This window comes from Agelaius phoeniceus, chromosome 6 (genome assembly GCF_051311805.1).
Source record: "Agelaius phoeniceus isolate bAgePho1 chromosome 6, bAgePho1.hap1, whole genome shotgun sequence".
In the NCBI taxonomy this organism is placed as follows: domain Eukaryota; kingdom Metazoa; phylum Chordata; class Aves; order Passeriformes; family Icteridae; genus Agelaius; species Agelaius phoeniceus.
The window spans coordinates 11,873,684-11,900,282 of record NC_135270.1 but is presented as its reverse complement, the minus strand read 5'-3'; the positions used below and the strand labels follow the sequence as shown (position 1 = coordinate 11,900,282).

The following is a 26,599-nucleotide window of genomic DNA, read 5'->3' as shown; positions in this document are numbered from 1 at the left end:
TTCTCCCACCAGGTAACTGGCTTTGACAGTGTTGATGATGAATCCAAACACAGTGGCCATATGTTCTCTGACAAGAGCCTTAACCCTGACCTCTGGACCAGTGAGAAGAATCCCCCATATAGCTATTATTTGTATTATATGTATGTCAACATCATGTTGCTAAACAACCTTAGAAGGTAAGTAGACATTTTTGTATTTTACAAGCTCCCAGAAAATCAGTATCTTTCTCTCAGAATTTCAGTGTCTGGATTACAGATCTTCTGAAGCAAGGGTTATTTTGAATCACTTAGAGTTGAGTACTTGAGATATTTTGAAAATACTAATGATAGAATTAATTCAAACAAAGAATTCAGAAGGTGTAGAGGCATCAGATAAATATCTTGGTTTGATATTTGTGTGTTTTGGGGTTTTTAACTCCCTAAAGCTGCATATACCAAACGAAACAAAAGAAACCCCACAAAACCCACTCACTGTCCTTTGCTTGGCTTTGCAGCAGATTCCCAAATACAATGCACCTGCCTCTTGGTGCCTGGCTATCTCCTGGTAATTTAAGAGACACAAAGTAATATTGTGGCACACTGGCTTAGGGGCTGCTGCATTCAGAGACAGACCAAGTAGGACACAATTACAAACTGCACATCCAGCTAACTTCCTTTAGCAGGCTTCTTGACTCAACTCAGTTTAATACTTTTGAGACCAATGTCTGGGCAAGTAATGCAGGGAGTTACGTGACATCAGCCTGTCAGAGCAGATTTTGGCATCAGGCTCAGGAAAGCCTGAAATTCAATGTGAGGTTATATTGCTATATTTGCAGCTGACTCATTGACCTGCACAGCTCCAGCCAAGGCAGTGAGGTTATCCACTAGTGTGAGAGTGTCATCACTTACCCTGAAAGGATTTGGTTGACCTAATTTTGTTATTTAGATTATTTTAGTTATTTAGAAAACATTTTGGATTTTCTTATAGAAGGTGCACAGATTTGTCATTTTACAGTTTTATCCAAGTTAGCATTCAAAATGTTATTTCTTCTCTCCCACTGCTACTTCAAGCATTTTTTAATCATCCTATTTGATCAAAACTCATAATGCAAACACCCACCTCAAATTACCTCATATGTGCAACAATCAGGTGTAGCTGTTTTAATTCTATAATGGAAAGGACACACATCAGGTAGCTGCAGGAAAGTCATCCCTTTCTCCTGACTTCCTTTCCATTCTCTGTTGTCTACATGCTTTTTCTGTTCCAAAGAGAGATTCTGCCAGAACTAATGCATTTCTTTTTTACCTCAAGATTATTTTGACTTACTGTATTAAAATGCCCCCAGATAATCATTAAATACTCCTTACAGCTGAGATACTGACAGAACTCACCAATGAGCCACTAACTGTTCATCCTGTTAATCTAAGTGCTTGAGTCAACACAGCCTGACAAGACTGTTCTATATCTTTGGTAATATCAGCAAGGATGGATTACATCCTCACATCAGGAGCAATGTTACTAACTTCCACCCTAGAATTGCCTTATATTCTAACACTCCTTGTTGAAATTGTGTTTTGAACATCTCCAAATACTTGTGGGACATTTGTCTGCACTGAGTAACAGGGTCCATTATAACCTCAAACCCAGCATCACTTTCAATGCAGGTGATAATTCAGTAATTCTAGAAATTACAGTGGATGTCTGGTGTAATAACTAACACTCCTAGATCACCTCTGTTTCTGAAAGCTACACTAAACCTGGTGAGATGGCAGGCTCTGATCACACTATATACTGTTAGCTATCTCTTAGCAATGTGCTTCCCCTTCTTCCCTCATTTTGAACCAGGAATTCTGCAGCCACAGGTTGCATGGGTTTACTGAATTTTCCATCTGTCAGTTCACTCCACTGAAATCCATTCAGTAGCTGTTCAGCTACTGTGTACAGTGGGTAGACAGTTGCTAAATGAGATGTAATTGGGGAAGGCAAGAAGACACAAATATGTCTGGTAGTAGAAGGAGCTTGGGTAGAGGGACCTGCCCTTTTGAGCAGCCCACCACAGGTAGGCCTGGGTAGATGTCACATCAAACTGTACGAGAATATGTAACCTAATTTTCTTCTTTTTAAATCTACATATTACTGGTAGTTATATACCAAATAGATAAAGAACAGTGCTTCCTTTTAAGTGAAACTTGCTTTTAATCTCTTCAGGGAAAGAGGCATGTGCACCTTCCTGTTTCGACCTCACTGTGGAGAAGCTGGGTCTATCACACACCTTGTTTCTGCCTTTCTGACAGCAGACAACATCTCTCATGGATTGCTCCTGAAGAAGGTATTGCTCCTAAACTAATCACTGTGTGCTCAGACATCCATCACTGGTTCAAACAGAGGGCACCAAATGGACATTTTTCATTAGTTCACTTTCTTAGCAAGGCACAAGTAACTCTTCAGTTTGGTCAGAAACTCCACCCAGACCCCCCCCCCCAACACCAGAACACGTGGACCTGCTGGAGGGAGTCCAGAGGAGGCCATGAAGATGTTCAGAGGGCTGGAGCACCTTTCCTGTGAGGAAAGGCTGAGAGCATTGGGGTTGTGCAGCCTGGAAAAGTGAAGGCTCCAGGGAGACCTTCCAGTAGCTAAATGGGGGTTACAAGAGAGCTGGAGAGGGATTTTTTGCAAGGGCAGGTAGTGACAGGACAAGGGGGAGTTGAAAGAGAGTAGGTTTAGATGAGATATTAGGAAGAAATTCTTTACTGTGAGGATGATGAGGCCCTGGCACAGGTTGCCCAGAAGCTGTGGATGCCCCATCCCTGGAAGTGTTCAAAACCAGGTTGGGTGAGGCTTTGAGCCACCTGGTCTAGTGGGAGGTGTCTCTTCCCATTGCTGAGGGTTGGAACCAGGTGATCTCTAAGGTCCTTTACAAACCAAACAATTTCAAGATTCAGTGAAATAAATAAGCTCATCTGGACTTCCTTACAAACCAAACTATTTCATGATTTAATGAAATAAATAAGCTCAACTGAACTTCCTGTTCTTAAGCTACAAAAAGACAGCTTTGTCTTCACAGGGAAGGATCAACTGTTCAGATATGTCAAAGACTTGGCAGCACCCATTTTTAGTTACTCCAAGCAGAGTTAAAATTAAATGAACAAAATTTAAAACTTTAGACTTGCTACTGCTCCCTGGTTTAGTCCCAGAAGAAGTTAAGGAAAGCTCTCATTTTTTCTCTAAGGCGACAAAGGTCATTTTCTCTGATTGGCATTTCTGTACTTCAGGGTTCTTTCAGAAGTTCTTTCAGGATTTGATTATTTTGATCAAGAAATTCATCATAGCTGTTTGACACAACAATACTCTAGATAGAACAAATGTTTTCTGACAGAACAAATGCTGTAATTCCTGGCACATTAGTTAATGAAAACCATCACTCAACCCATCCTCAGGGCACTGTTTCATAATTAAAATAATTGGTCAGTGGGTGGCAGACTTGTACTGAGTTTACTGTAATTTTTCAGGAGTTCCCTTGTAAGTGAGTTTTTTTTCTGGTTAATGCTGGAAAATTCTCTGTATTCTTCAACATAACCAAGAACAAAGAAAAAATATACCTAAAATCATGTCTGATACTATGCTCAAGAATAATAATTCATAAAATTAGACCCAGACAGAATAGCACTAAAGCAGTGTGTGACCAAAGCATTCTCCTCTTCCCTCTGTCTTGCATGCCCTGGTGTGATAAGATGGCATAGCAGGTACTAATAATAGTAACATTAATAAAGGCACTTGTGAGGTTCACAGGTTGGCTAAGGCAAAACAGTTATAAAGATGACGTGATCACAGATTATTTATATTATGTACAACAGCAACACATGACTTCTCGTAACTTAAAACTTCTTTTGCTCCTAAAATTTATCTATTGGACTGGAGCTTTGGAAGTAAAAAATTGCTTAGCAGTTCTTCCCCATTTATCTTCTGTGACTTTCAGGTTTTGGGGGAAGGTATGCAACTGATATCAAATGCAATGTCCATAATGGTCATATATATACTTACTAATCTACAGTAATATTAGTAATTGTATTTATAAACAGACTATATTTAAGAACATAAATTATTTTTATAAAGATCAGTAAGATATAAAATTCAGACTTTTAAATATTTCCTGGAGAAATCATGGTCAACCTAATTTTTTTGATCTTAAGTCTTCCCCCTGTATTGCTGTTTGCATTTTATCCAAGGGAAATCCTTCTCTTTTTCATTATCCCATAGTACTATTAAATGCTGACTGTGTTTTGTTTTTCAGAGTCCTGTCCTCCAGTATCTGTATTATCTTGCACAAATACCCATTGCTATGTCCCCACTTAGTAACAACAGCCTATTCCTGGAGTACTCCAAAAATCCGCTACGGGAATTTCTCCATAAGGGCCTGCACGTCTCCCTCTCCACAGATGATCCTATGCAGTTTCATTACACAAAGGTAGGAATTGTGAAAAGCACCAGCTTTGAATTTGGCAACAGCACCACAAGGGTCCAGAACGACCTGAAAGCTGTTTTATTTCATTGCTTAGGACATAGTGTCATGTCTTTCAGTCACTTCATTCATTCTCCCTCCTCATTCTCTGTCTACTACTCACTGTTAGGCTTCAGAAGGAAATGTCTGATTTCCTAATTATGTTTCTTTTGTACTCTTGCCTCTCCAGTGTTGGCTGTTGAAGTATAAAATGAAGGATGAGGCTGAAGGGAGGTTTGAGCCTTCATAAACAATCCTCTAGAGTGCCAGGAAAGTCCAGTTTCCTTACTCTAATAAGTCTGGGGAAGTACATTACAAAAACACGATGTGGAATCTCAAGATGACCTAAGAGCTGCTTGCTCAGTGAGCTGGAACAGATTCCTGCCCGTGGGTGGCCTGGCAGGACAGGAGTGCCTGGTCACTGGCTGCGATGCCCTGGTTTGTGGCTGGCACCGATTTGAGCCATGCTGTGCCCAGAGGGGCCCGGCCGTGTCCGTCGCTCAGCTCCGTGTCCCAGGACAAGCCGAGCCCCGCTAGCCTTGGCCGGGGCTGGCTGCCGGCCCGGGACACGGAGCTGCTGCTGGCCGGGACACGGCTGCAGTCACACGGAGCCTGCACGGCCCTGGGCAGGGCCAGCCCGCCGGGGCCACACCCGCCCGCCCCGAGGGGCAGGGCCGGAGCGAGAAATTGCCCTGCTACCTGTCCATGTGCAAAATCACTCAGGCTTTACCACTGGGTGCTCCAGGGGGTTTGTGTACCCTGGGGGCTCCTTTGGAATTGCCTAAGAAATGCCTCCAAGGATCTGGACTGCAGGCTGCAATTTCTTAGACTAAGCTAACTAGATACCCAGTGGCTGTTAATTATTAACCAGTAGTCCTTGGGAAATTTGAAATGAACAATTCTTTTCATAGTAGTTGTGATTTTAAAGTTTCAAACTTGTAACTTTTCAGAGCTGTCTAAAGAGCATGTATAAAATCCTTACTACTAGTAATGAGTACGTATCCCCATTTATATCTTATTTACATATAATTTAATCTCAAATGTATTTTGGTGCTGCAGGAAGCTCTCATGGAAGAATATGCTATTGCAGCTCAGGTGTGGAAACTAAGCACGTGTGACTTGTGTGAAATAGCAAGAAACAGCGTTCTACAGAGTGGATTGTCAGATAAGGTAAGTATGGCTGGAAAACCTCTCCTGTGAATATTAAGGCAAGCAGGAGCCCAGAAGTCAATAGTCTGAGCACTGAATAGCAGGTGCTGAGTGATGTATTTGGGCTCATTTCTGTCCTCTTTTCCATAAATAGTCACAAACTATCTGCTATGCAGTCTTACATTACAAGTAAAGTATTAATATTACTTTTCCCCATTAGCTTTGTTTTGGAATTCTTAAAATACGTAGAGACCAGATGTCTGTTTATCCTCAGTTCTCCTTCCAGTTACAAACTTTTAATTATTTGGGTGATATCCTTCTGCCAGTGATTTTCTGCATAATGTCTTAGCATTAAGTAAAAACAAACTGCCTGTCATAAGTAAGACATGGTTTTTTACTTAAAAGGGAGTACTACAGAAAATATTCTGGTTTAGATAGGCAGTCAGATTAGATTAAATTCCCTTTTGGCTTTAAAATTCCATACAGCCAAGGCTTTCTCTAGGACTTTAGAGCATTTTTTCTTCTGTGTCACTTTTGAACATTTCTCTGAAGGAACTGGTATTTGAAGGGGCTTCATGAGTATATTCTGTTGCTTCCAATATTTCCTGCTGACAACTACTCATTTTCCTCTTGTGTGACATTTAACCAACAGAAGAGACCTAAGCCTCTTTTCAACCTCTCACATGCAAGATGTGGCAGTGAAGGCTGAACACTAACACAGAGGGTTTTAGCAAGCCAGACTGAGTGTACTTCTCAGTGATTATATGGATAAACTTTGGCCTTAAAATCTCCTAAACTGGTTAAGACTCTGAGGAAGAGTTCAACGGCCAGCTGGTTGAAACTGCTCTTTTCACTTGTGCTGGACTCATTCAGCTAACACTTATTTCTGCAATAAGTCAAAGCAGTTGAACTGACTTCTTCCTTTTGACTTTTAATCCCGTTCACAGGAAAAGCAGAAATTCTTAGGGGTGAATTATTGCAAGGAAGGGCCTGAGGGAAATGACATTCGAAAGACAAATGTCGCCCAGATCCGGATGGCCTTCAGGTACGAGACTCTGTGCAATGAACTCAGCTTCCTGGCTGATGCCATGAGAACAGAAGATATCTCTAGTCTGTCCAAGTAGTTACAAACCCAGAGAAAGCAGAATATGTTCCTCTTAAGCAGGATAAGATGCTAATTAACCTCAAATCACCTGTCTTTGATGCTACAGAGACATAACTGAACAGTACAGAGACAAAGGGAGTATCTGTGGAAGGTAAACAGCGTTTGCCACCACCTGTTACCGCGTTATTCTTGTTGCAAAGATTTCGGTTTCTACGAACATTAGGCTTTTTAAGATTGCTGTAAATATTAAATGCAAACTCAGAATCATGTACTATTTGTTTCATACTGTCTTAACTGTGCCCTGCTGTGTAGCCTGGGAAACCAGAAAGAAATATCTGTAGAGCAGCTGTGCTGTGCACCTGAGGATCCCACAGATGCTGACAGCACGCACCCACCTGAGTTGGTTCTGCAAGTCTCAATACCAGTCATGGCTTTTAACACTTTTAAGTTTAACCTTTTTTTTAATTAGCAGTTTTTATGGGGTGCAGAATTTTGAGGCTGCCCTTTCATTCTGGAAGGTGTTCTGATACAGTTTTTAATTCAATGTTTCAGCAGTTACATTGTAAAACAAGAAAAAGCAACATCAGGTAATCTTGTTCAATGACTAATTAATTGCTGTTATGTATAATGTCAGTGAAGAACAGCAGATGAATGCTTTTTAATCTAGCAAATGGAAAACATCGTGTCAAATCACTATTATAGATTGTAATGAATCCAATTACATCAAGAAAATTTTGCCTTGAAAGTTGAGAAGACTTTTTTATTGCTTTGTAATGGGAATATGTGGATATGCCCATTCAAATTACTTAGAAATTTATGCAGATAATTCTGGTTGCATGTAAAGAGAAATTTTTTACTTGAAAAAGGGAAGTGTTCTTATGAATCAGTGGTAGAAATGCCAGACCTGGTTCTGGTCCTACTTCTGACATATTTTTACACATTTGTTTTAGTCTGTATTTTAGTCAACTACAGCTGAATGGGAAGTCAAGCTGTCTATTTATACAGAAGCCAGCCCACTTGAAATCTGTCATTTCAAATCATGGTATGTTATGTTAAACTATCTGTTTATGAGGAAGTGGTTAGTAAAATACAGCTACTGGAGTATTTATCACTTTCAGTCTTTTTTTGGTTTCATCATCTTTATGACACAGTACTTCAGAAAGGATTAAAGGTGATAACATGATGGCAGCTATGTATTGTAGAAGCTGCACACAGTTTCACACCAAAAAAGACTCGAGGCTGGGGAAGCAGAGGGTGTGCATGCCTGTGGGTCCAGTGGAGCAACTCAGTTCAAAGGCCTGCAGTCCCTGAGGCAGGATCTGAGCCCAGGGTTAGACCCCTGGCTGTCTAATATCCTGCACAGGGACACTGGGCTTCTTCAAACAGGCATTCAGCATTAATGCATAAAATCCAGTAACTGATACTGGCCCATCAAGGTTCACCTGCCTTTGAACCCTGCATGTTGTGCTCAGCCAGATGTCTTGTGCCACTTGTATTTCCTAGGCCAGGCCCCTCTCCTGTGCAAGGAAATGGCACTAAAGTAGGGGAAGGATGAATTCCTTATCACCTCCTATAGCTGTGCAGCCTTGCATGAACACCCCAAGAGAGAGATAAACCTAAAGATGTCAGGAAGCAGCCTGGAATTAAGGCTGCTCTGAGGGAGTCCAAGGCACAAGAGGGAGACCTCTGGCCATCCACTTACCATCACAGCCAATGTCATGCAGAGGGAGCTGCAGTGATTGCAGAGGCTTTTCATCCAAAACCAGGGCTGCAGACAGGTGGTGGGAATTTGACTTCTGCTCTTCAGTGCCCCAGCCTCATGTCTGCAATGTGCCACATTTTGTATTCCTTGTACCCCTAAAAATCATGTGAAACCACACTATGCTGTCCAGCTGTATGAGAGTAAAATTGTCCCAAGTTCTGTCAGCAGCCCCTGTCAGCCTCACTGTTGGGAACTTTAGCAGCTCATAGAATGCAGTCTCAGGATTGGTGTCATATGTTTAGGATGAAGTCTGAGAAAATGGTTTAAGCTGTTCAGCTGCATCAAATGCAAATGTCTTGTTTTTTAAACAGTACAACTTCCTAATAAACTGTTATCAACATAACATTATTTGGAAAAAATATCTGCATCCAGGCTAAATAAGCAACATGCTTGGTATGAAGAATTTCAATTTTAAGTATTTCCATCAGATAAACATTGCTTTACTTGGGTAGTTTCACCTATTAGTGCTGCTTTTGTTGTCACTATATGTTTTTTTAGTTTCCTTAAAATTACACCAAATTTGTGTATATATTTAATACCTTTTCAGCTTTCCTTACCTCAGGTTCTAATAGGTCTGTAGCTGTTATTGAAAAAAAAAACAACTGGATTTGCATATTCAGTGAATGGACAGTAACTGTGATTCTGACAATAACCACAGTAACACATAAGTGATCATGACCACAAATTTTGCTTTCTGTGCTTTCTTGTGTGCTGCTTTTAAGGGGAAATCGGGCTTATAGCATTATATTTGGGAAATATAAACAGACATCCTTTCAAGCTTCCACTACTACATTTCTCCTGGTCATCCTTTAATTGGGCAAATACTACTGATTGCCAAGTTCAGTTCGTAAGCTTTGCCTTGGTTTGTTCTTTTAAGGTTGCACTTTTGTACTAATGTAAGGCTGTTCAGAATAACCTTGAGGGCTCAGGCTGTGGCTGGAATGAAAAGACAGATGTAAGCACAAGTCACTGCTGTACACACAGACACCAGTGCAGGACAGGGCAGTGACTGATCCCCCCAGCTGTGCTGAGGTCAAACCCAGTTAGAACACAGTTGGTTTGACTCGGGGGCTGGAAGAACATCACTGCAGGTGGCAACTGAGTAAGTAGTGCTGCAGGATGGAAGAACATCCTACTTACTTGCTTCATTAGGAGAGAGGCTCAAACATTATTCAAGGCTTCCTTAAATCTGTTGGTTCAAAAGCATTTTATACTTTCAACCTGAAATGGTTAATTGTGGTTATTTGATGTTTACAACCTGAACAATTCTTTCTGTTCTGTTACTTTAGCAAACTTAAAGCATTTGCTCTGCTACTGGAGAATACTTTTTTTTCACAGCCCAGAGCCACCTTATTGTCTCATATCATTGTTCTTTATGTGTGGCTAAACATTTCTGTTCTCTTTGCCTAGTTAAAATCCAAATCTGAAAAGGTGTCTGTAAAAACTGCTTTTTCTTTCTGTGCCTGAGTTACATGATGTTTGTCTTTTGCCTCTTGTGGAAGCATTAAACATTACACTAATGAATTAATTGTAAAAGAATATGGTTATGGATTTTGTGTGTATATCTCTCAAAAAAAATGTAGCTCCTCCCAGTCTCCACAGTTAAGGAGAACTAAAACCATTGCAATTAAATTGACTAAACCTAAATAAAGCAGGAAAACTGAAACCAAAAATCCAAACAGTGGAGATAGGGAAGACAGTGAGCACTATTTAGGAGAAGAGGCTAAAGGTTTATCTGGCTTAAAACAATTCAGTATTAATGCAAAACAACCACTGAGACCTGGCATAAAGTTCTGAAAGTGAAATTGCATTGGTGCCCCCCCTGCTTCCGTGCCCATCCAAGCTGGGCCCCAGGGCAGGGCAGCTCTTGCTGATCCTCGAGCCTCATGTGGATATTGAGCTGAGAGTCAAGGCACCCAGCCTGGGAGCAGGAAAGCAGCCCTGACCCTCAGGGCAGAGCAGTTCAAGGTTTTGTGATTCTGTGAGCACACACAACAGATTTATCTGACAAAACCCAACTAAGAAGCCAACAAGTGACAGATTTAAATAAATAGTATCAAGACAGATATCCTGCTACAGTCACCATGACTTTTGAGGAAAAGCATAACACAAACCACTTCAGTAAGAAAGGGAGTCAAAATTTTTAGATTAAGATTAGAACATCATCCCTTTCTGTACACAAACTTTAGTTCTTTACACGAGCAGCACGGTGAAGCACAGGAGTACAGGTTCATCTGTAACTGAGAAACGTGCATGTAGGGGGATACAACATAAGTAAATAAAGGTAGTATAGAAAGTAATCTTATCCCCTAAAGTGTTGCAGCTGACCAATTATTAAGGATTAGGAGCAGGCCTGATTTTAACAGGCCACACCTGTAGCCAATCAGAAGAGTGTTATAAAAGAGTGGATTGGTTGGTTGAGGGGACTGGAGTCAGTTGGCTGCTGTGAGGACAAGGAAGAGTCAGTGCCTGGAGGAGCTGCCTACAAGAAACATCAAGGAGGTGTGAAACTCTAGCAATATGGAACCCTTGCAATGTAATGACTGTAGAACTCTTGCACTACATGACAACATGTGCATTTCTCCCCCACACCTCTCAAAGCACTGAACACCACTGTTAAACAGCACAGTCTGTACAATACTGAGACACCAACACCACTGCTTCATTAGTCTGTTAAAATGGGTCAGAACCGCATCAGCATGGAAGCACAGATTGTTGTATCAAACTCCTACCTTCTTCCACATACAAATTTCAGAGGTGCAGGTATCCAAATACTTTAGGTTTACTTTGTGAAAACACCTAGCATTTTTAAATAGCACTTTGAACTAAAGAAGAATGCTCATTTAATCACCTATTGGATTGTATTCTTCATTCCAGCAGACACACAGTGCAAGGTTCTATCCCAGGTCACAAAACTGGTAATTCCTTCTAATATTAAACCTACAAATCCCATTCCCAGTGTTTACTATTTGGATTTTGATGGGTTAGTGAGGTAAGTACAGATCTGCTAATGAACATCTTAGCAGCTCAGACACAAAAGCAGAATGTGCTGTCCTATCCCTCATGGCTGGCACAGAGCGAAACATCACCTGGTGATCACACATTGCGGTCACTGGAAAGCACACAGCCCCATCCAGGCTAATTCCAGTGACACATCCCAGCAGGAAAAGTTTTCAGTCCTTAAAGAATATTGCTATATGATAAATTCTATGCCTTGGAATCAAGCATTGGAAGAAATGACAGTGAACAAAAATTGAAATGACTGATGTTTAAGACATACTCATAAAGCAAAATTCTGTTCACCCATTTAAAACAGGTGGGAATAAAACCTCTGGCAAGTTATCATCATGGATGATTCAACAACAGAAGCCCAAAGAAAATAATTACTGTCATATTACTTCCATTCCAGAGTGTGTGTGAACACAAAATCAAAGCATTGTCTATATGCAGTGTAAGGATTAAGGCCAGGTAGGTTAACATACAGCTCCTACTTTCATCAAACATCCTTAGGGCTCCCTGAGGGGGCTGTTCTTCCAGGATCTAGCTGGATGCAAAGCACAAAGAACCATGGCCAGTATGTTCTTTCCAAAAATAAAGTATTTGGCACATACAGCTCTACAGGGGTGGGACTGAATGGCTCAGTTCAAACCTGTAACACAGAGATCTCAGTGGTTGGCCTGGTTTCCAGAACTGGAAAGAGTATGGATTAAAAACCTTTCTAATTATGTATAGAATTTTCTTTAAAGGAAAGATAAGGAAGGTAAATACACCATTTCCCATGAAAAAAAAGAACCATGCCCATCACACTGATATGGTGCCTAAACTTGAAACCTAGTAAATATAAAGCTTTGCTAATTGCTCTGGTAAACCTACCTCCTTGCTGTGCCTGTCAACTGGTCATTTTATCCATTCTAATTTCCTGATCTGTTAATGAATTCTGCTCCCATTTCTGCCTTGGCTTCGAAAGATCCAAACAGATAAGCCAAGTAACTAGACAGAGGAAAGAGTTATATTAATTACATATTTTAATTCTTACATAAAACAAGGAAAAATTAAGAAAAAACTACTCCAAACTTTAGCATTCTTAAACTTCAAAATACCATCAGAAACATGATGAAATTACTTGGGGTAAAAGTGTATCACACTTCTCTGAAAATAAAAATTCTTTCCCCAAACAAACATGCTCCTCAATATTGTCCTGTAAGAATTAAGAGTTGTTTAATTTTTCCCATAATCTCAGAATGTTCCAATTCATTTGTGTCCCTAGAAGAGGTCAAATCAGAGCCAGTTTCTTTTTTTGCAGAGCTGCATTGAGGTACCTTGTTGATACAACCCTTCAAAGTTTGAGAGCTCTGACTCACAGTGCCACACTTTTAACCACACCACCCGTACAATGCAATTGTATTTGGATCAAAACTCATTTTTCACAATTCTCTTGTACTAAAGCCAAGAGATTCCTTAAGCTTAAAAGAACTCTAACATTTCTTCCAAAGTAACTTTATTGCACAATTCATACACAAAGTTTAATATTGTGGAATGTTCTTAGCTGTTAATACCATCTCTAGTGTTTAAGTTACAATTTCACATTAAACCTGTAAGAAATGTTCACTTAACACAGGAAAGTTAATTTATTCTAATGCCCCCCACCAACAGCTCTTTGTAGTAATTCACATTTTCAAGGTCTAGCTTCTGGAACTCATTGCCATGTCCATACCAATGGATTGATTCCTTTTCCAAAACTGTTTGCTAAGTGTTGCACTTCAGACTAAGTAATGCCAACCAGTACCAAATTATTAGGTTTTCAGTGTTAAAGTATCTATTTCTCCATATAACATACAGTACATATATTTTACAAGGCACACATTACAGTATCTACATCACAGCAGTGTGAATTACAGCAACTTAATTTAAAAAAGCTGTACAGAATACAAAGTTTACTTTTTCACTATTTAAATTATTTTTGCATTAGTTTATATTGTAATTGTCATTATGCTGCAATTAACAACTTGTTTGCATCATTATAAAATTACATTTTAAGAAGTTCATGTAAGTTCTCAGCAGAAAGTCAACTTATAAAATCTCAGTTCAGAAGTATAATTCTTGAAGTGCTTGAAAAATAAAGTTAGCTTGAGTCTTTCATTTAGATGCTCTTTCTGTTCCAGTGATATAAAAAGTTTAAAAAATTCAAAGATTATCTGAAAGTTCTGAACATGGACTAATGCAACCTCAAAAAGCAAAAAGAAACCAAACTGGTGCATTATTAGGAATATCTGCACATGTTTTAGTGGGAAATCCTGGGCCAGTAACGATTTCCAGCCCAAACAACAACCGCCTTTATGCAACCAAACACTCCATACATTTACTGAAGAATATCTCATTGCTATCAATGGCTTAAGAAAGGGGGGAAAAAAAGAGTTCTCAGCTATATACACTCCTAAAAGGATTTTTCCATAGCTAAATACAGATTTACACACTAAGCCATACTGGATCTCAGGTGACAGAAACATGAAGGGTACCTTGCTTCTCTGTCTTAAAACCTATGATAAATCTGACAATGGTGTCACAAACCAAGCTCAAACAGGTGCCATACTCTGTGCACATTCTTTAACAAATTGATGTAATTAAGTTACTTTGTAGCCAATTAAGAAAAATAACCTAAATGTGCATATCTACATGTGCACATGCCTTTTAGTTCAGAACCTGTGACAAAAGGACTTAAGCCTTATGGCATCATGGAATTTTAACAGGTATGGTAAGGAAAAATGCAGTCTCACAGTAAGCAAGATTTATGCTGTTATTCCTTCAAATGCTACACTTGAATATTTTAACTTGAGGTTACTGAGTGAGAAAAAGTAGTATTTGTTAATATACATATATATATATAAAATTAATTCTCTACAGTAGCCATTTATTTCCATAATACTATTTATGCACAAGAGGCTTAAGATGGGTTTCCTGAATACGAATAATTTTAGACTGTCTAAACTCAGCTCTTAAAGATTTTATTCTGCTAAACACAAAATACTGTTGCACTCCAGTTGAGATACCCCTTTTCCAAGCTGTCATATGTGCATCTTCCTCCAAGACACATTATTGTTGAAGAAGTTTCCCTCTGCTACATAAAAGCATATTGCACTTGTAGATATTAAGTAGAGCACCCTTACTTAGATTATCACTTGTAACTCTTCATATACCTTTTAACTCTGATCTCATCACTTCAAAAACTCAAGAGGAGCAGATAAAGCCACAGCATCAGACTAAACTACACCTTAAGTGCTAATTCAAATAAAGGCATTCTCTTCAGATATGCCCAATGTTTAGAAATAATTTTAGCTGTTCTTTATCAAAAACTACTGAAGCTGATTTACTGCTTTTAGGATTGTGTACGAAACTGTTTAATGTTTCCAAGCTAATAAGACTATGCTAAACATGTATTTAAAAAAATATTCTGAGATAAGTCTTGTTAGAAGAATAAGGGGAATTGCACAAGTACATTTACAGACCTGCCTACACTCTCAAAAACAGATTTAAAATAATTAATACTAAAAGTCATAACAGATCAGATTAAGTATCTGTAAACACTAAGAGCAGCAATAACTTCCTACTGAAGAACAGGCAGTGGGACTCCTTCAAGTTTCAACAGTAAAATTTCAAATTAATAACCACTAGTGCTAACTCATCATCTTTATTCACATTAGTTGTGAATAAGGGACTGCTTTGAAGGGTAGGAACTGTGAGGTCAAGCCATCTGCCACGGTTCATCTCTGTAGCAGTACACTGTGATGCTCAAACAGCAGTTTGCAGTTGTAGTTGTGCTGTTACAAGTTGCTTCATTGAGTAGTTGAACTGCTAATTAATATCAAACGTTGTTGTTAAAGTAAACTGTGTTAATGATCCAAGAGTTTGCTGAAAGAACAGTTCGATAACGAGGACTGCACACACAGAGACTTGCTCAGATCCCCTGTGCTTGAGGAGAGCAGCGCAGACTCACAGCAGCCAAGAGGAGAAGGGAAGGACAGACTGTGCAAGAACGGCAAGGAGGGGTGAAACCAGACGCTGGGGAAAACAAAAGCTTCAAGTGGTTCTGCCACGATCAGCCTGTGGGCAGGGTCAGGGTCTGTGGGGCTGCCCAGCCTCATCCACCATGTTAAGGATGTAAGTGGCAATGTCATCTTCTGTAGGGGCCTCTGACACCACCCAGGAGTCTCCTGCCCCAGTCACCTGCCGGCGGCACACGGGACAGTTTCTGTGGCGGTCACTCCTGTTAGGAAGGCACAGAAATGAGTGCTTTTCACTGATGGTCTTTTGCTGGCCAGAAAAAGCCACAAGAGCCCCCAAAAGGACAAACAAAACCCAAACAAAAACCAGCCCAGTGAGAACTTCAAGAATGATCACATCAACTGGATTAAGCCACCTATTAAGCCACCTTTTTTTGTTTAAAAACTTCTTTCTTTGTGAGGAAGATTTCTGAATGCAGCTCCATTCTTTGAGTGAAAATTTGGAATCATGTTCCTCCTATTCCTTTGCTCAGGTCAGACAGGATCATCCAGCTACCTGGCCAGAAAGCCTAAATGGAAATTCACTGTCTAAATTAATTCTTCCTATCTTCAGGAATTCAGCTGAGGTCCTTAGAAACCAATCTCCATAGGCTTCCAAGATAAAGAGAAGAAGGAGCCTTTTCTGGGGTCATGCAGCCCACAGATGTTTAGAACTGGTCCCCTGGAGTCCCAACTCCCTCCACCATCTCAGGAGTCTCCAACACTTATGTTTGAGCTGGGAGCCTCCATTATGCCTTAATTAAGAGGAGATCAACCTTAACAATTGCAGACCAAGAAAAAAAAGCATGGTGCAGCTGGAACTTAGTGAGGAGTTCAGCTGATTCATCAGCCAAAGCAGTGTATAATCCACTCTCCAGCACAGTCACTAAACTAAGCCCTGTCCTGCTGATAGATGTTAGACATTTTCCCAGAAGAGAGAAATGACTTGCTGTATTCTGAGATCCAGTGATTTTTACTATGTTTTTTTCCTTGTGGAAGCCTGGTGTTTGTTACAAGAGTAACTTTCCTGGTAAGTCTTTCAAAAAGCCACAAAACAAATTCTTATGCACAAATTACGTGTAAACCCATTTGCATTAACTAGCCAAAAGACCCTTTTTGAACAGAGCAGGTCTGTGTCCCCTAATGCCAGACTGCCTGGACACTTCCCTAATCCCTGAAGGCCTGTATGGTCAGACAAGAGCTGTATTCCTCCACAAAGAAATTCTTCTCTCCCACTTTTCCAAGAACTGGTGTATCAGAGATGCAGAAGCTGAAAAGGTGTTCAATTTACTGTGAAGCTGAACACTGTAAGCTACACATGATATACATTGTTATAAATTTGAAGGTGCTGCCATGGAGAAGAACTATCTTCCTGGAAGAGTCTGATATAGTTAAATGAGTAAATTGTATGCCATTTATCTGAAGTGAAAGCATAACATATGGAAAAAAACCTCCCTGATAGTTATTTCCCAAGTAAGTGACAGACAGTCCAAATTGCCTTCATATTTGCACAGTCTTAACAAGCCTTAAATGAGATTTGTGAAGCATAACATGCCAGCATTGCATATACCATCTTCTCAAATTTCTGAGCAAGACTGTAACAATTCAATTTTAGAAGAATAAAGATGTAAGAAATTACAAAAACAAATGCTGAACAGCATTTTCACATCTCTTTTTTACAAAATTTCCTGCCTTCTTTCTGCTTCAGTCTGCTTTTACTCAATTTTAAATTATTTGGCAACCACAGAATCTGTCAAATCAAACTGAAACATGCATACTATAAAATAATTAATATCCTTTCATCTATATTACCATTTATCAATGCATTTCTGGCAGAAGCTGTGAGCACATGGCAGGATTAGATCAGCACGCCCATCCATGCAGATGCAACATTCCTCTTCATCTGTCAGCTGTTTAACCCTGCAGAAGAGAAGACACAGTTTTCTTCCAGATGTTTGATATTTATGCCCCAGTAACTACACCAGTTATTACATTTTTCATAATAATTAGTGATGGCCAGAAAGAAACACCCGTGCTTTTAATTTGTGAATGGGCTACTTATGTCACCCCAGCCTATGTCAGCAGTGAACTAAACTAAGCCAGAATGTGCATTTATTTTTTGTGTCAGGTTTTTGTGTTAGTATTTGTGTCAGGTGCTTTTGGTGTTGTCAAGGGTTCTGTAAATTCCTTTTCATATCAACAAGGAAGTGTGAGAGTTGTAACTGTTTCATATCACATGACTGGGCAGAAGAACAGAAACACTGTTTACATTAAAGGCAGGAGAAGAACCTGCCTTCCTGTCACTGCACCTTAGGCTGAACTAATTCATAACGAACTTTCCCAAATTTCTGTGTGCTGGTTTATATCCTAGACAAAAACATGCATGTCAAGAGGATGACTACCAGAATGCAGCTTCACTCATTTCAGATGGCACCAAAATGCCAGGAGCTAAACTACTCACTAGATTGAAAAGGCTGATTTTAGCTTGCAATATGCTCCATATGAGTGCTCCTCAATATAGGACTCTCAAGATGACTGTTACCACAGCTTTTCCAGTTAAACTCCCAGGTGTTTCTGTTGGTGGGGAAGCTTAAAAATTATCTCACTACCCAAGATAGATGTTGACATTTTATATCTTTTCCCCAAATATGAGATATCTTTATCTAATGTTCTTATCAGGAGTATCTCAAATACTGGCACCATCAAGACTTCTCAAGGGCAAAAAGGTGCAGAGCATCCTCAGCTTTCACTGGCCTAACCAGACATGTAAAGTTTGCAATTTTATAGTCACAGCTCACTTCCAAAACAACCAAGGAAGTGTTCTAAAATGCCTGGGTTTTCCAAAAAACCTAATTTGGGAATCCCTGTTCTGACCTGAGGGACAGAGATAGTATTCTAGAAAAAAATGTCATTTCAGGAGTTAGTCTGCCTTAATGACTATTGACCAGACAATTTTTGCTTAGGTATCTAAGGGAGCTTGTCAAATACAGATTCATTTTTGACCTGTACAGAATAGCCAGCTACTAAACAGCAGTCAGCATGCCTTTGTTTTCTCTTCCAGTAAGTCCTTGGGGTTTCCTTTTCAATTTGCTTTTGGAGAAATACTTTAAAATTACAGATTTTTTTTTTACAGATGGCAGTTTGCATACAATGAGTACAACAATTTCCACGAAGCCTGCTTAACTCTGTTCTTTAGACCTGTTCCCTTCTCGTTTTTCTCCCCCATGCAATTCTCAGTACTAACCTTTAATAGCACTTGAATTTTTGAGATTTGCTGGTGTCTATACAAGCAATTATACAAGGCCTATTTATAAAGCTTCTGCAAAGTCAGCTTTAGTCACAGTACTAAGTTCCTGAAGAAACAGTAAAATAAAGGAGTGACAGACAAAGGAAATGCTTATCTCTTTGTTATCAGAATGTATAAACCACTTAGGCATATTTTGAATGCTCTGAATAGGAAGTGGATGTTGTAGAGATATGGGGCATTATTCTAGGGGAAAAAGTTAAGAAGAATTGAACAGATAACACTTGCTATTTTTAGATAGTGAGGGCTAACTTTGCAGAGCTGAAAAATATCTGAAGATGAGAAGAACTTAGGCAAATGGGTGGTTATCACAGAAAAATATACAGAAGATTTCATTGGTGTAGAATACTTGAAGGTGCTTCAGCTTATATTTTCCTTAGTAACTTGAAAAACTTGGCTGAGAAACAAGCTCACCAAACTTCATCATATTAGCAAAGTATACTCTGTTTTCATTTGTGACTGATACTGTCTCCAGTAATGAAGTTTACAAACAAGAAGGATGCTCATCTCCTGTCTCCAAGTCTGAAAAACTGAAAAAAACTCACATAGGAAATTTTTTATTTTCGTCATTGACTTTAGCAATTTATAAAGTTGTTTTGCCAAAGTACCTGGGGTCTATGTTGTTTGTCTGTTTGAAGCAAAAGACCATCTCCAGAAAAATGTGTGTTCTGGTATAACCTTGAGAAAGCAATTTTCCTGTTCTTTCTCAAACATGTTCACAATTTACAGGAAACTAAATGAAATTAAAATAATACCTTCTGCAATCCAATGACAGAAAAACCAGAGGGCTCTGTGGAGTGACAACACAGGTGACCCCTTTTTCCTTTCAACAGCTGAAGAGTGACACTCAAGCTGTTTCATGAAAATACCTGGCTGCCAGCTCTTCACTGGTGAACACAGAGAACTCTACCATTTACTACCTTTTCCTGTAAAACCTAGCTCTACCTCACTTTAAACTGAGTTAGGACCATGAACTTATTCAGGAAAAGTAAGGAATTACTGGTAGCAGCAACACTTCCACACAGGGAAAAGGTGACAACCTTCTTGCTTTTACATTCAGTTTGAACTCAAGTTATTGCAGGTGTTGACCTCAGTCTTTTGTTTTTCCTCTGGTTAACAAAGCAGAAGGTCAGCATGAGTGAGACAATTCACATTTTTTCAGTCTTGCAAGTTAAATTATTACCATAATGGATGGGTTTCTAGTGGCAACAGATGGGAACTTCCACATGCCAAAAGCAAGAGGAAGAGAAAGTTTAAGTGGAACAATAACAAAATCTGTTTAAACAAACACTGTCAAACCCCCTGGATTTGTAGCTGCAGCTGATTCCGTTTCCTCCTGTTCCCTTATTCAGGACATTCAGCATGTACTATGTTTCTGCTGGAACTGATCTCTAAACTGAAGCTAAGGTATGGTAGCACCATATTTCAGGATTTAACCCAAGTGCACTGCAGCTTCCTTGGTGCAAGGGAAGGTGTCTGTTCCTGTTTGTGATGGCACAAAGCTCTGCAGCTATCAAGAACAAGCAGGTGTTTGCAGTTCAGGTTTGAAGCACAACTCCCAAAATGCTTATGCTGTAACTGTGTATCAAAATACCTTCCCATCCACAAGCTGGCCTGACACGAAGACAGAGACCTCCAACTCTCAGCAGCTTCTTCAGAAGTATCACTCTGTGCAAGAACTCCTGCTGCTTGATTGGTGATGTCTTTATAAAGTTGAGTGAACTGATATAAGTTCAAGATTCTGGAAGCTTCCACGATGCCACTTGTTTTATTTATCTTAAGATATGAGAATTGTTTACAATTACTTATCAGGTTTTAACTTGGCATTGCTCAGAATGTTTGTACAGCACTGCAGTTCTCATGTAAGGCAGCAGTCTCCTTCCTAAGTGTCCTTCACCACATTAACAAGCTGCAATCTGCCTCAGCAAGAGTCAGGACTGCCCACAGCTGCAGCATGAGGAACACCACAGGCAGCACCACAATTTTAGGGCGAGGCAATTGCCAACACTACTCAAATGGATTCAGGTGTGAGTAGGGACCTAACACCCAAAGAAATGGGCTGAACTTAGATCCAAGCACAGGAAAATCAGTCATTTAATATCTGAACTTAAAATTGCCTACAGTGATGGCTGCCTTAACAAAAACTAGGAGTAAACAGAAAAGTAACAACTGTTGGTTTCAAACAGAGTTTGAGGGTTGCCTTGTTTAACCACATATTAAGATTGCTCAGGGGACTCAGGATCATTAAAGGACTTTACCTTTAAGGATAGGATAGAGAGGGGAAAATCTCCTCATTAGACAGAGCAAATTTCATAAGTTTTTGTCATAAATTAAAACATTTAATCTTTAGATTGGTTTTCTAAGGGATCAGACTATGTACAGGCACACTAGCTCAACTGATAATGCCTGAAAACCTGATTAATTTCTACTACTAATTTCAAAATCTACAGTTGGCAGTTTGTTGTACCATTTGATTACTTGACCTCACAAATCACCTGCATTTGTAACTAAAGGGCTGTAAATGCTCCACTGCAAGGCATCACTCCTTTAAACTTAGTTATGTTTTTGTTGCCATGCTTTTTGCAGAAACTTAGCATTTAGACTTACTTTATCTCCAACAGCATCTTTGAATGCATCATCTATATCAAAACACATGTAGCAGGTGTTGGATTTTACAAGTAAAACTGACAGTCCTCAAATCTGTGCACACAACCTGCCCATCAAATTAAAATGTTCACACTTACTTTGGTACATATTATCCTAACGATCACCTTCCAGAAAGCAGAAGAATCAGACCCAGGCTGCACTTCAAATAACAGATGTTTGTCTTGTCCAGAAGCCAATTTTGCAGTACTGAAACAAAGCAACATCAGTTTAAAGCCATGTGCTGGACCTGCAAAGATCAGCAGCCTCAGCCAAGTGCAATTATTTATGGTTCACCTGTCTCCTCTCTATCCCTAAAAGAGATTTCAGCAATACTGCCCAGGGACAGCAAATTATAGAATATGACTTTCTTAGGATGTCATTGAATACACAATCCATTTCACTTTAAACTGCACAGCAAACTTCAGAAAATGTTGTGCAAGTCTTCTGATCCAGCACCAGCAAGCAGGTGTACTTTACAGACATTTAAATTCACATATACTCTCACTGTTTATTACACTAATCACACCATCTCTTCTCCAATCTGAAACGTTATTTCCTCAACAGGTATGTAAAAAAAAAAAGCCTGTGAGTAGCAGCATATGCTGATGAGGTGACTTTTTGTTAGTATACATTAATAATGAGGTAGTCAGTGAACGTGTCAGGTGACCTAAGACTTGTTTCTTTAATGGAGCACAGACACAACATTCTATTCCACAAGAATCAGAGTATATTCAGGCTTAAGTAAACACTGGAAAGAAAGAAACTACTTGAAAAACAGTAATTTAGAGTGAATTATACTAATATATGCTTGGAGTCTCAGGCAAAACATCAGGTTATGTTCTTCAAAATCTATTTATGTGTCTACCCAGAAGACAGCTGTGTGTTTTTCAAGGTCATTCAGGAAAGTATGACCCTCTCCCAGATAATTTCTAAACTGAATACAAATTCACATTTTAGTTAAACAGCCAGCATTACAAAGCCCTTATTCAGTGTGTGTGTGTTTCCACTTCATTTTTATCAGTCTCACAGTATACCATAAATACAGGCTAAAAATGACAATGCTGCTTTTTTGCTCATTTCCTTTTACTGTCATTGTACTGGTCTAGCCAAAGGCAGGCAATGAAAAATCGGACAAAAAAGCAGCCTTTTGTTTGGGATTATCTAGGTCACTGGTTTGGGACAGTAAGATACATCTCATCCTTAATGAGGAGCAGCCTGGCATGTCTGCAGAGGTGGCAGGGATGGCCACCAACAGTTCTGTCTCAGGTGCCACCCTCCTCATGTAGATCTGCTGTCCCTAGCAGGCTCCTGCTTCTCCTTCCTAGCCAAACTGACAAGCAGAGAGGAAGCAGCATTGCCTCTTCAGCTAGAAGGGAGAACAGTAAGGGACACAGGTGAAACTAACAAAAAGATGACCCTAAACCACCTTTTGTGAACTTTTAAGAGAGAGCAACACTTGCTGGAAGAAGAGTACTGTGAATTAAGGAGGAGAAAAGGCTTTGGTTTCGAAGTGTAATTACAACCATTATAAAAACAGAAAGAAATGAAAGATAATTTGAGAAAACCATTGGGCCAATTCTGGCTTACCAGCACACAATAATATATTGAACACAAGGTCTTTGTAAAACACAAAAAAAAAAAAAAAAGAAAAAGAAGCAAAGTAAGGCTTACATATCATTGAGTTCAGCTACTCTTCCCAGAAACTCTTCATAGGTTAGGAAACCACTTTCTTGAACCAAAGAGGCATGCTTTGCTACTTTTTCTGGCAACTTGTTAATTACAGTTTGTGTGTGGTTTGAAATCTGTTGACCCATGGTGAAGTTCTTCACCTCAGTTTTGCAGAGAGAAGTTCTCATTCACTTGTAGAGTCTCTGCCAAAAATATTTGAGAGTTACATTTGTGTGTTTGTGAATGGCTACTCCCTCACTTTCTTTTAGCCTACAGTAATTATTCCACAAGTAACACAAGTAACTGAATAGTTAGATCAGAAACAGCGCAGAACACTTCAAAGAGTCTGGAATGTGACATTATAATCTCACTAAAAATGTACTATTTTGCTTACAGCAATACTTATATTAAATTGAGATAACTTTCCACACAGATTCGGCTCCAACACACACATATATAAATACATTCAATGGAATGGGAAAAAAACCTTAAGATGACAATGGTAAATTATGACAATCTTTGTTTATTCTAAATACTTGTGCGTGTGAATATCAGAATGCTTGCAAATAAGCACATAAATGTCTCTTTATACATAGACATCACATTAGGAATCAGCTTTCTTACATCAAACTTACATTGGCAGATCAAAAGAACTCCCACAGCATTCTGAAACTGGTAAGCCAGGGAATCTATGTCAGTATAAACCAATTTAGAGACCTCCCTATCCACACAAAACACCCAACTTTAGCCTGTATTACAGAACTGACTTGCTCAAATGTCTTCAACTCCAACTTACTTCATCTTTCCTTCACACCCAAATCTTTTTCCCCAAAAGTCTGCTGAAGGATTAATGCCATGCCCTCTGAGTATTTATCTACTTACTCCCCTTGATCCCCCTGCATTTGACTTCCCCCAAAATGCCTCTTTGCAGAGTTCATTGTTCGTCAAGCAAACCAGTTGTGTCAGGCCCTTTTAAGACTTCTACAGATGAAGGTGTGTGAGGGCAAGGAACTGCAGGACATCCACCTAAACTCACACACGGAGCAGTCTGACATGAGCTGCGTTACCAACTCCTGAAGGGAGACACCACAGAGAAAGCAGCACTTTGTCCTGCGGGCAGCTGCAGCAGCACTTGCGCTTAACCCCGCCCAGAACAAAATTTACAGCTGTTGAGATCTCACCACGGTACGAGGAAAACACAGCACATCAAGCGAGCATACTGAAGTACCATGCAATTTCACCACAGTAAGCTACCAATTTATGGCCGGAATTGTGACTAAATTCTGTTCCCACACATGCTCCCCCTCCAGCCACTTTTCTCCTTGCCGGTAAGGCTCCAGCCGCCTCCTGCCCCGCTCTCCGGGGAGTGTTTGGTGAGCACACGCCCAGGCCCACACGTCAGCAGCACAGCCGGTCACCCTGCGGACACCTCCTGCCGGACCTGCCGCCCTTGTGCTCCCTCCCCCGAGCTTCTCAGGGAGCACCGTGCCTCCTGCGGCCTGCCGAGCTCAGCACCTAAATCCCAGCACTGAAAAGTTTGGGGACAAACACCTGCGAGGGCGTTTGCACATCTGGATATCGGGAAAAGTTTCACCCCGAGGGTGGTCGAGCACTGAACAGGCTCTCCAGGCAAGTGGTCACAGCAGCAACTCTGAGAGAGTTCAAGAAGCGTTTGAAGAACACTCTCAGGCACATGCGAGTGACTCTTGGGGTGTCCTGTGCAGGGCCAGGAGTTGGACTTTGACCCCTGTGAGTCCCTTCCAACAAAGCACTCCATGAAATGTTCCCTATTGTCACCCTTCCAAGACCTCACACACTCCGCGTCACCCGCAGCCCCCCGAGGCGCCCCCAGCGGCGCGGACGGGCCTGGGCACGGCCCCTCACGGCTCAGGCGCGCCCCGCCCGCCCTCCCCCGGTGCCGGCCCTCAGCGCCGGGCGCGGGACGGGCCGCGCTCAGCCCGGCTGCGTCACGGCCGCCCCGCCCGCTCCCCCCGCCCGGCCCTGCCCGCACCCGCCGGCTTCCCCCAGGCCGGGCCTTGCGCTCGGCGCCGAGGGGCGGCGGGGGGCGGGTCCCCGCTCACCGCATCCCCGGCACATCCCGCGGAGGAGCCGCCACCGCCCCACGGGCACCGCAGCGCCGCGGCCGCTCCCCCGCGCCGCGCAGGCGCGCGCTCGGCGGCGGCGCGCGGGGGTGACGCAAGCGCGCGGCTCGCGCCGTTGTTGCCGGGACACGGTGGACGCGAGGCCGGGAGCGGGGCCCGGGCGGCTCTGCCCTCGCCGCCCCTCTCACGGCGGAGCCCGGGCGGCTCTGCCCTCGCCGCCGCTCTCACGGCGGCCCCCGCGCCGCTCACAGCCCTCGGCCTCCTTCCCTCTGTCTCGGTCCCGGCTGTAAGGCCACTGCACCCAGGGCAGCCGGCGGTGGCGTTGTCGCCTAGGGGAGCGGGCCCCGCCAGAACATCCATAGATAGGGTCGATTAGGTTGGAAAAGGTCTGAGATCTTCGAGTCCAACCGAACAGCACCCTGCCACTTAGACCATGGCACTGAGTACCACGGCCAGTCGTTCCTTAAACACCTCCAGGGACGGTGACTCCAGCACGGCCCTGGGCAGCCCATTTCAATGTGTAATCAACCCTTCTGTGAAGAAATTCCTGCTACTGTCGAACCTGAACCTCCCCTGGCACAGCCTACGTCCTCTCATCCTGTCGCTGCTTTCCCGGGAGAAGAGACCAAGCCTCTCCTGGTCACAGCCTCCTTTCAGGCAGTTGTAGGGAGTGATAAGGGCAGCCCTGAGCCTCCCGTTCCCCAGGCTAAACACACCCAGCTCCCTCATAATAATTTTGCTCCCGACCCTTCTCCAGCTCCATTGCCCTTCTCTGGGCTCGTTCCAGTCCCTCACTGTCCTTCCTAATGTGTCCAGAACAGGTCACAGCACTCAATGTGTGGCCTCACCAGTGCGCAGTGAAGGGGAACAATCCCTGCCCTGCTGGCAACACTATTATCCATTCTGACACACAGCAGAAGTGCTGTATAGAGCTGGTTTGTGTAAGAAAAACTCTGTAATAGCTGGGCTGACAAAAACAGGATCACTTTTCACCTTGCTGCACCCTCAGCAGATGCACACTCAGTGCTGCACTGTCCTGGATTCACAGTGCCTTCACTCTTAACTGTGAGCTCTATTAAATAGTGATTTCAATGATGCTTAATGGAGTCTGAGTGCCTGGCTCAGTGGGATCATCCCAGGCCACAGCTGCTGGTGCAAATCCCGGGCTGCAGGGAGGATGTGGGCGGTGGATGTGAGTGGCAAAGGTCAATGCTCGCTGACCTTTTCACAAAAAAACCCAACACCCATAAACGACAACAAGCCATTGAGAAACAGACATCCTAGAACATCCTATGGGTCATGCACATCCTGATGCTGTAATATTTAATTCTACTTTTTTTTTTTCTTAA

The 26,599-nt window shown here is 41.4% G+C and overlaps 2 protein-coding genes across 7 annotated transcripts in view; one reads left to right on the top strand and one right to left on the bottom strand.

The window, feature by feature from the left end:
- Positions 1–10,032, top strand: part of AMPD3 (adenosine monophosphate deaminase 3) — a 33,030-nt gene extending 22,998 nt beyond the window's left edge. For 2 of the 4 annotated variants that reach the window (XM_077179814.1, XM_054635830.2), the window contains exons 11-15: positions 13–176; positions 2,188–2,308; positions 4,271–4,444; positions 5,537–5,647; positions 6,574–10,032. In XM_077179814.1, the coding sequence (XP_077035929.1) occupies positions 13–176; positions 2,188–2,308; positions 4,271–4,444; positions 5,537–5,647; positions 6,574–6,750 (747 nt within the window). In that variant the 3' untranslated portion in view covers positions 6,751–10,032. The other 2 variants (XR_013182706.1, XM_077179815.1) reach the window with 2 other exon arrangements.
- A 2,942-nt stretch (positions 10,033–12,974) lies between these two features.
- On the bottom strand, positions 12,975–25,339 carry RNF141 (ring finger protein 141). 3 transcript variants are annotated; one of them, XM_077179813.1, is made up of 7 exons: positions 25,230–25,303; positions 23,784–23,820; positions 23,152–23,351; positions 21,579–21,687; positions 20,429–20,610; positions 17,343–17,450; positions 12,975–15,754 (listed from the first exon to the last, which is right to left on the bottom strand). In XM_077179813.1, exons 3-7 carry the CDS (start codon positions 23,334–23,336, stop codon positions 15,604–15,606), a joined length of 735 nt encoding a protein of 244 aa, XP_077035928.1. In that variant the 5' UTR covers positions 23,337–23,351; positions 23,784–23,820; positions 25,230–25,303; the 3' UTR covers positions 12,975–15,603. The 3 variants fall into 3 exon arrangements, with proteins under 3 accessions (XP_077035928.1, XP_054491811.2, XP_077035927.1); XM_054635836.2 differs by lacking the exon at positions 23,784–23,820 and having other exon boundaries at positions 25,230–25,339; XM_077179812.1 differs by lacking the exon at positions 23,784–23,820 and having other exon boundaries at positions 25,160–25,302.
- Positions 25,340–26,599: the final 1,260 nt, after the last annotated feature.

Bases quoted from the DNA above. Each gene is read 5' to 3' on its own strand.
- RNF141 (XM_054635836.2), bottom strand. From the start codon at position 23,336: ATGAGAACTTCTCTCTGCAAAACTGAGGTGAAGAACTTCACCATGGGT. The intron at 20,611-21,578 runs GTAAGTGTGAAC...TCATATCTTAAG, and splicing joins TTAGGATAATATGTACCAAA to ATAAATAAAACAAGTGGCAT. The intron at 17,451-20,428 runs GTATTTTGATAC...TCTCTTCTGCAG, and splicing joins GCCAGCTTGTGGATGGGAAG to GGTTAAACAGCTGACAGATG.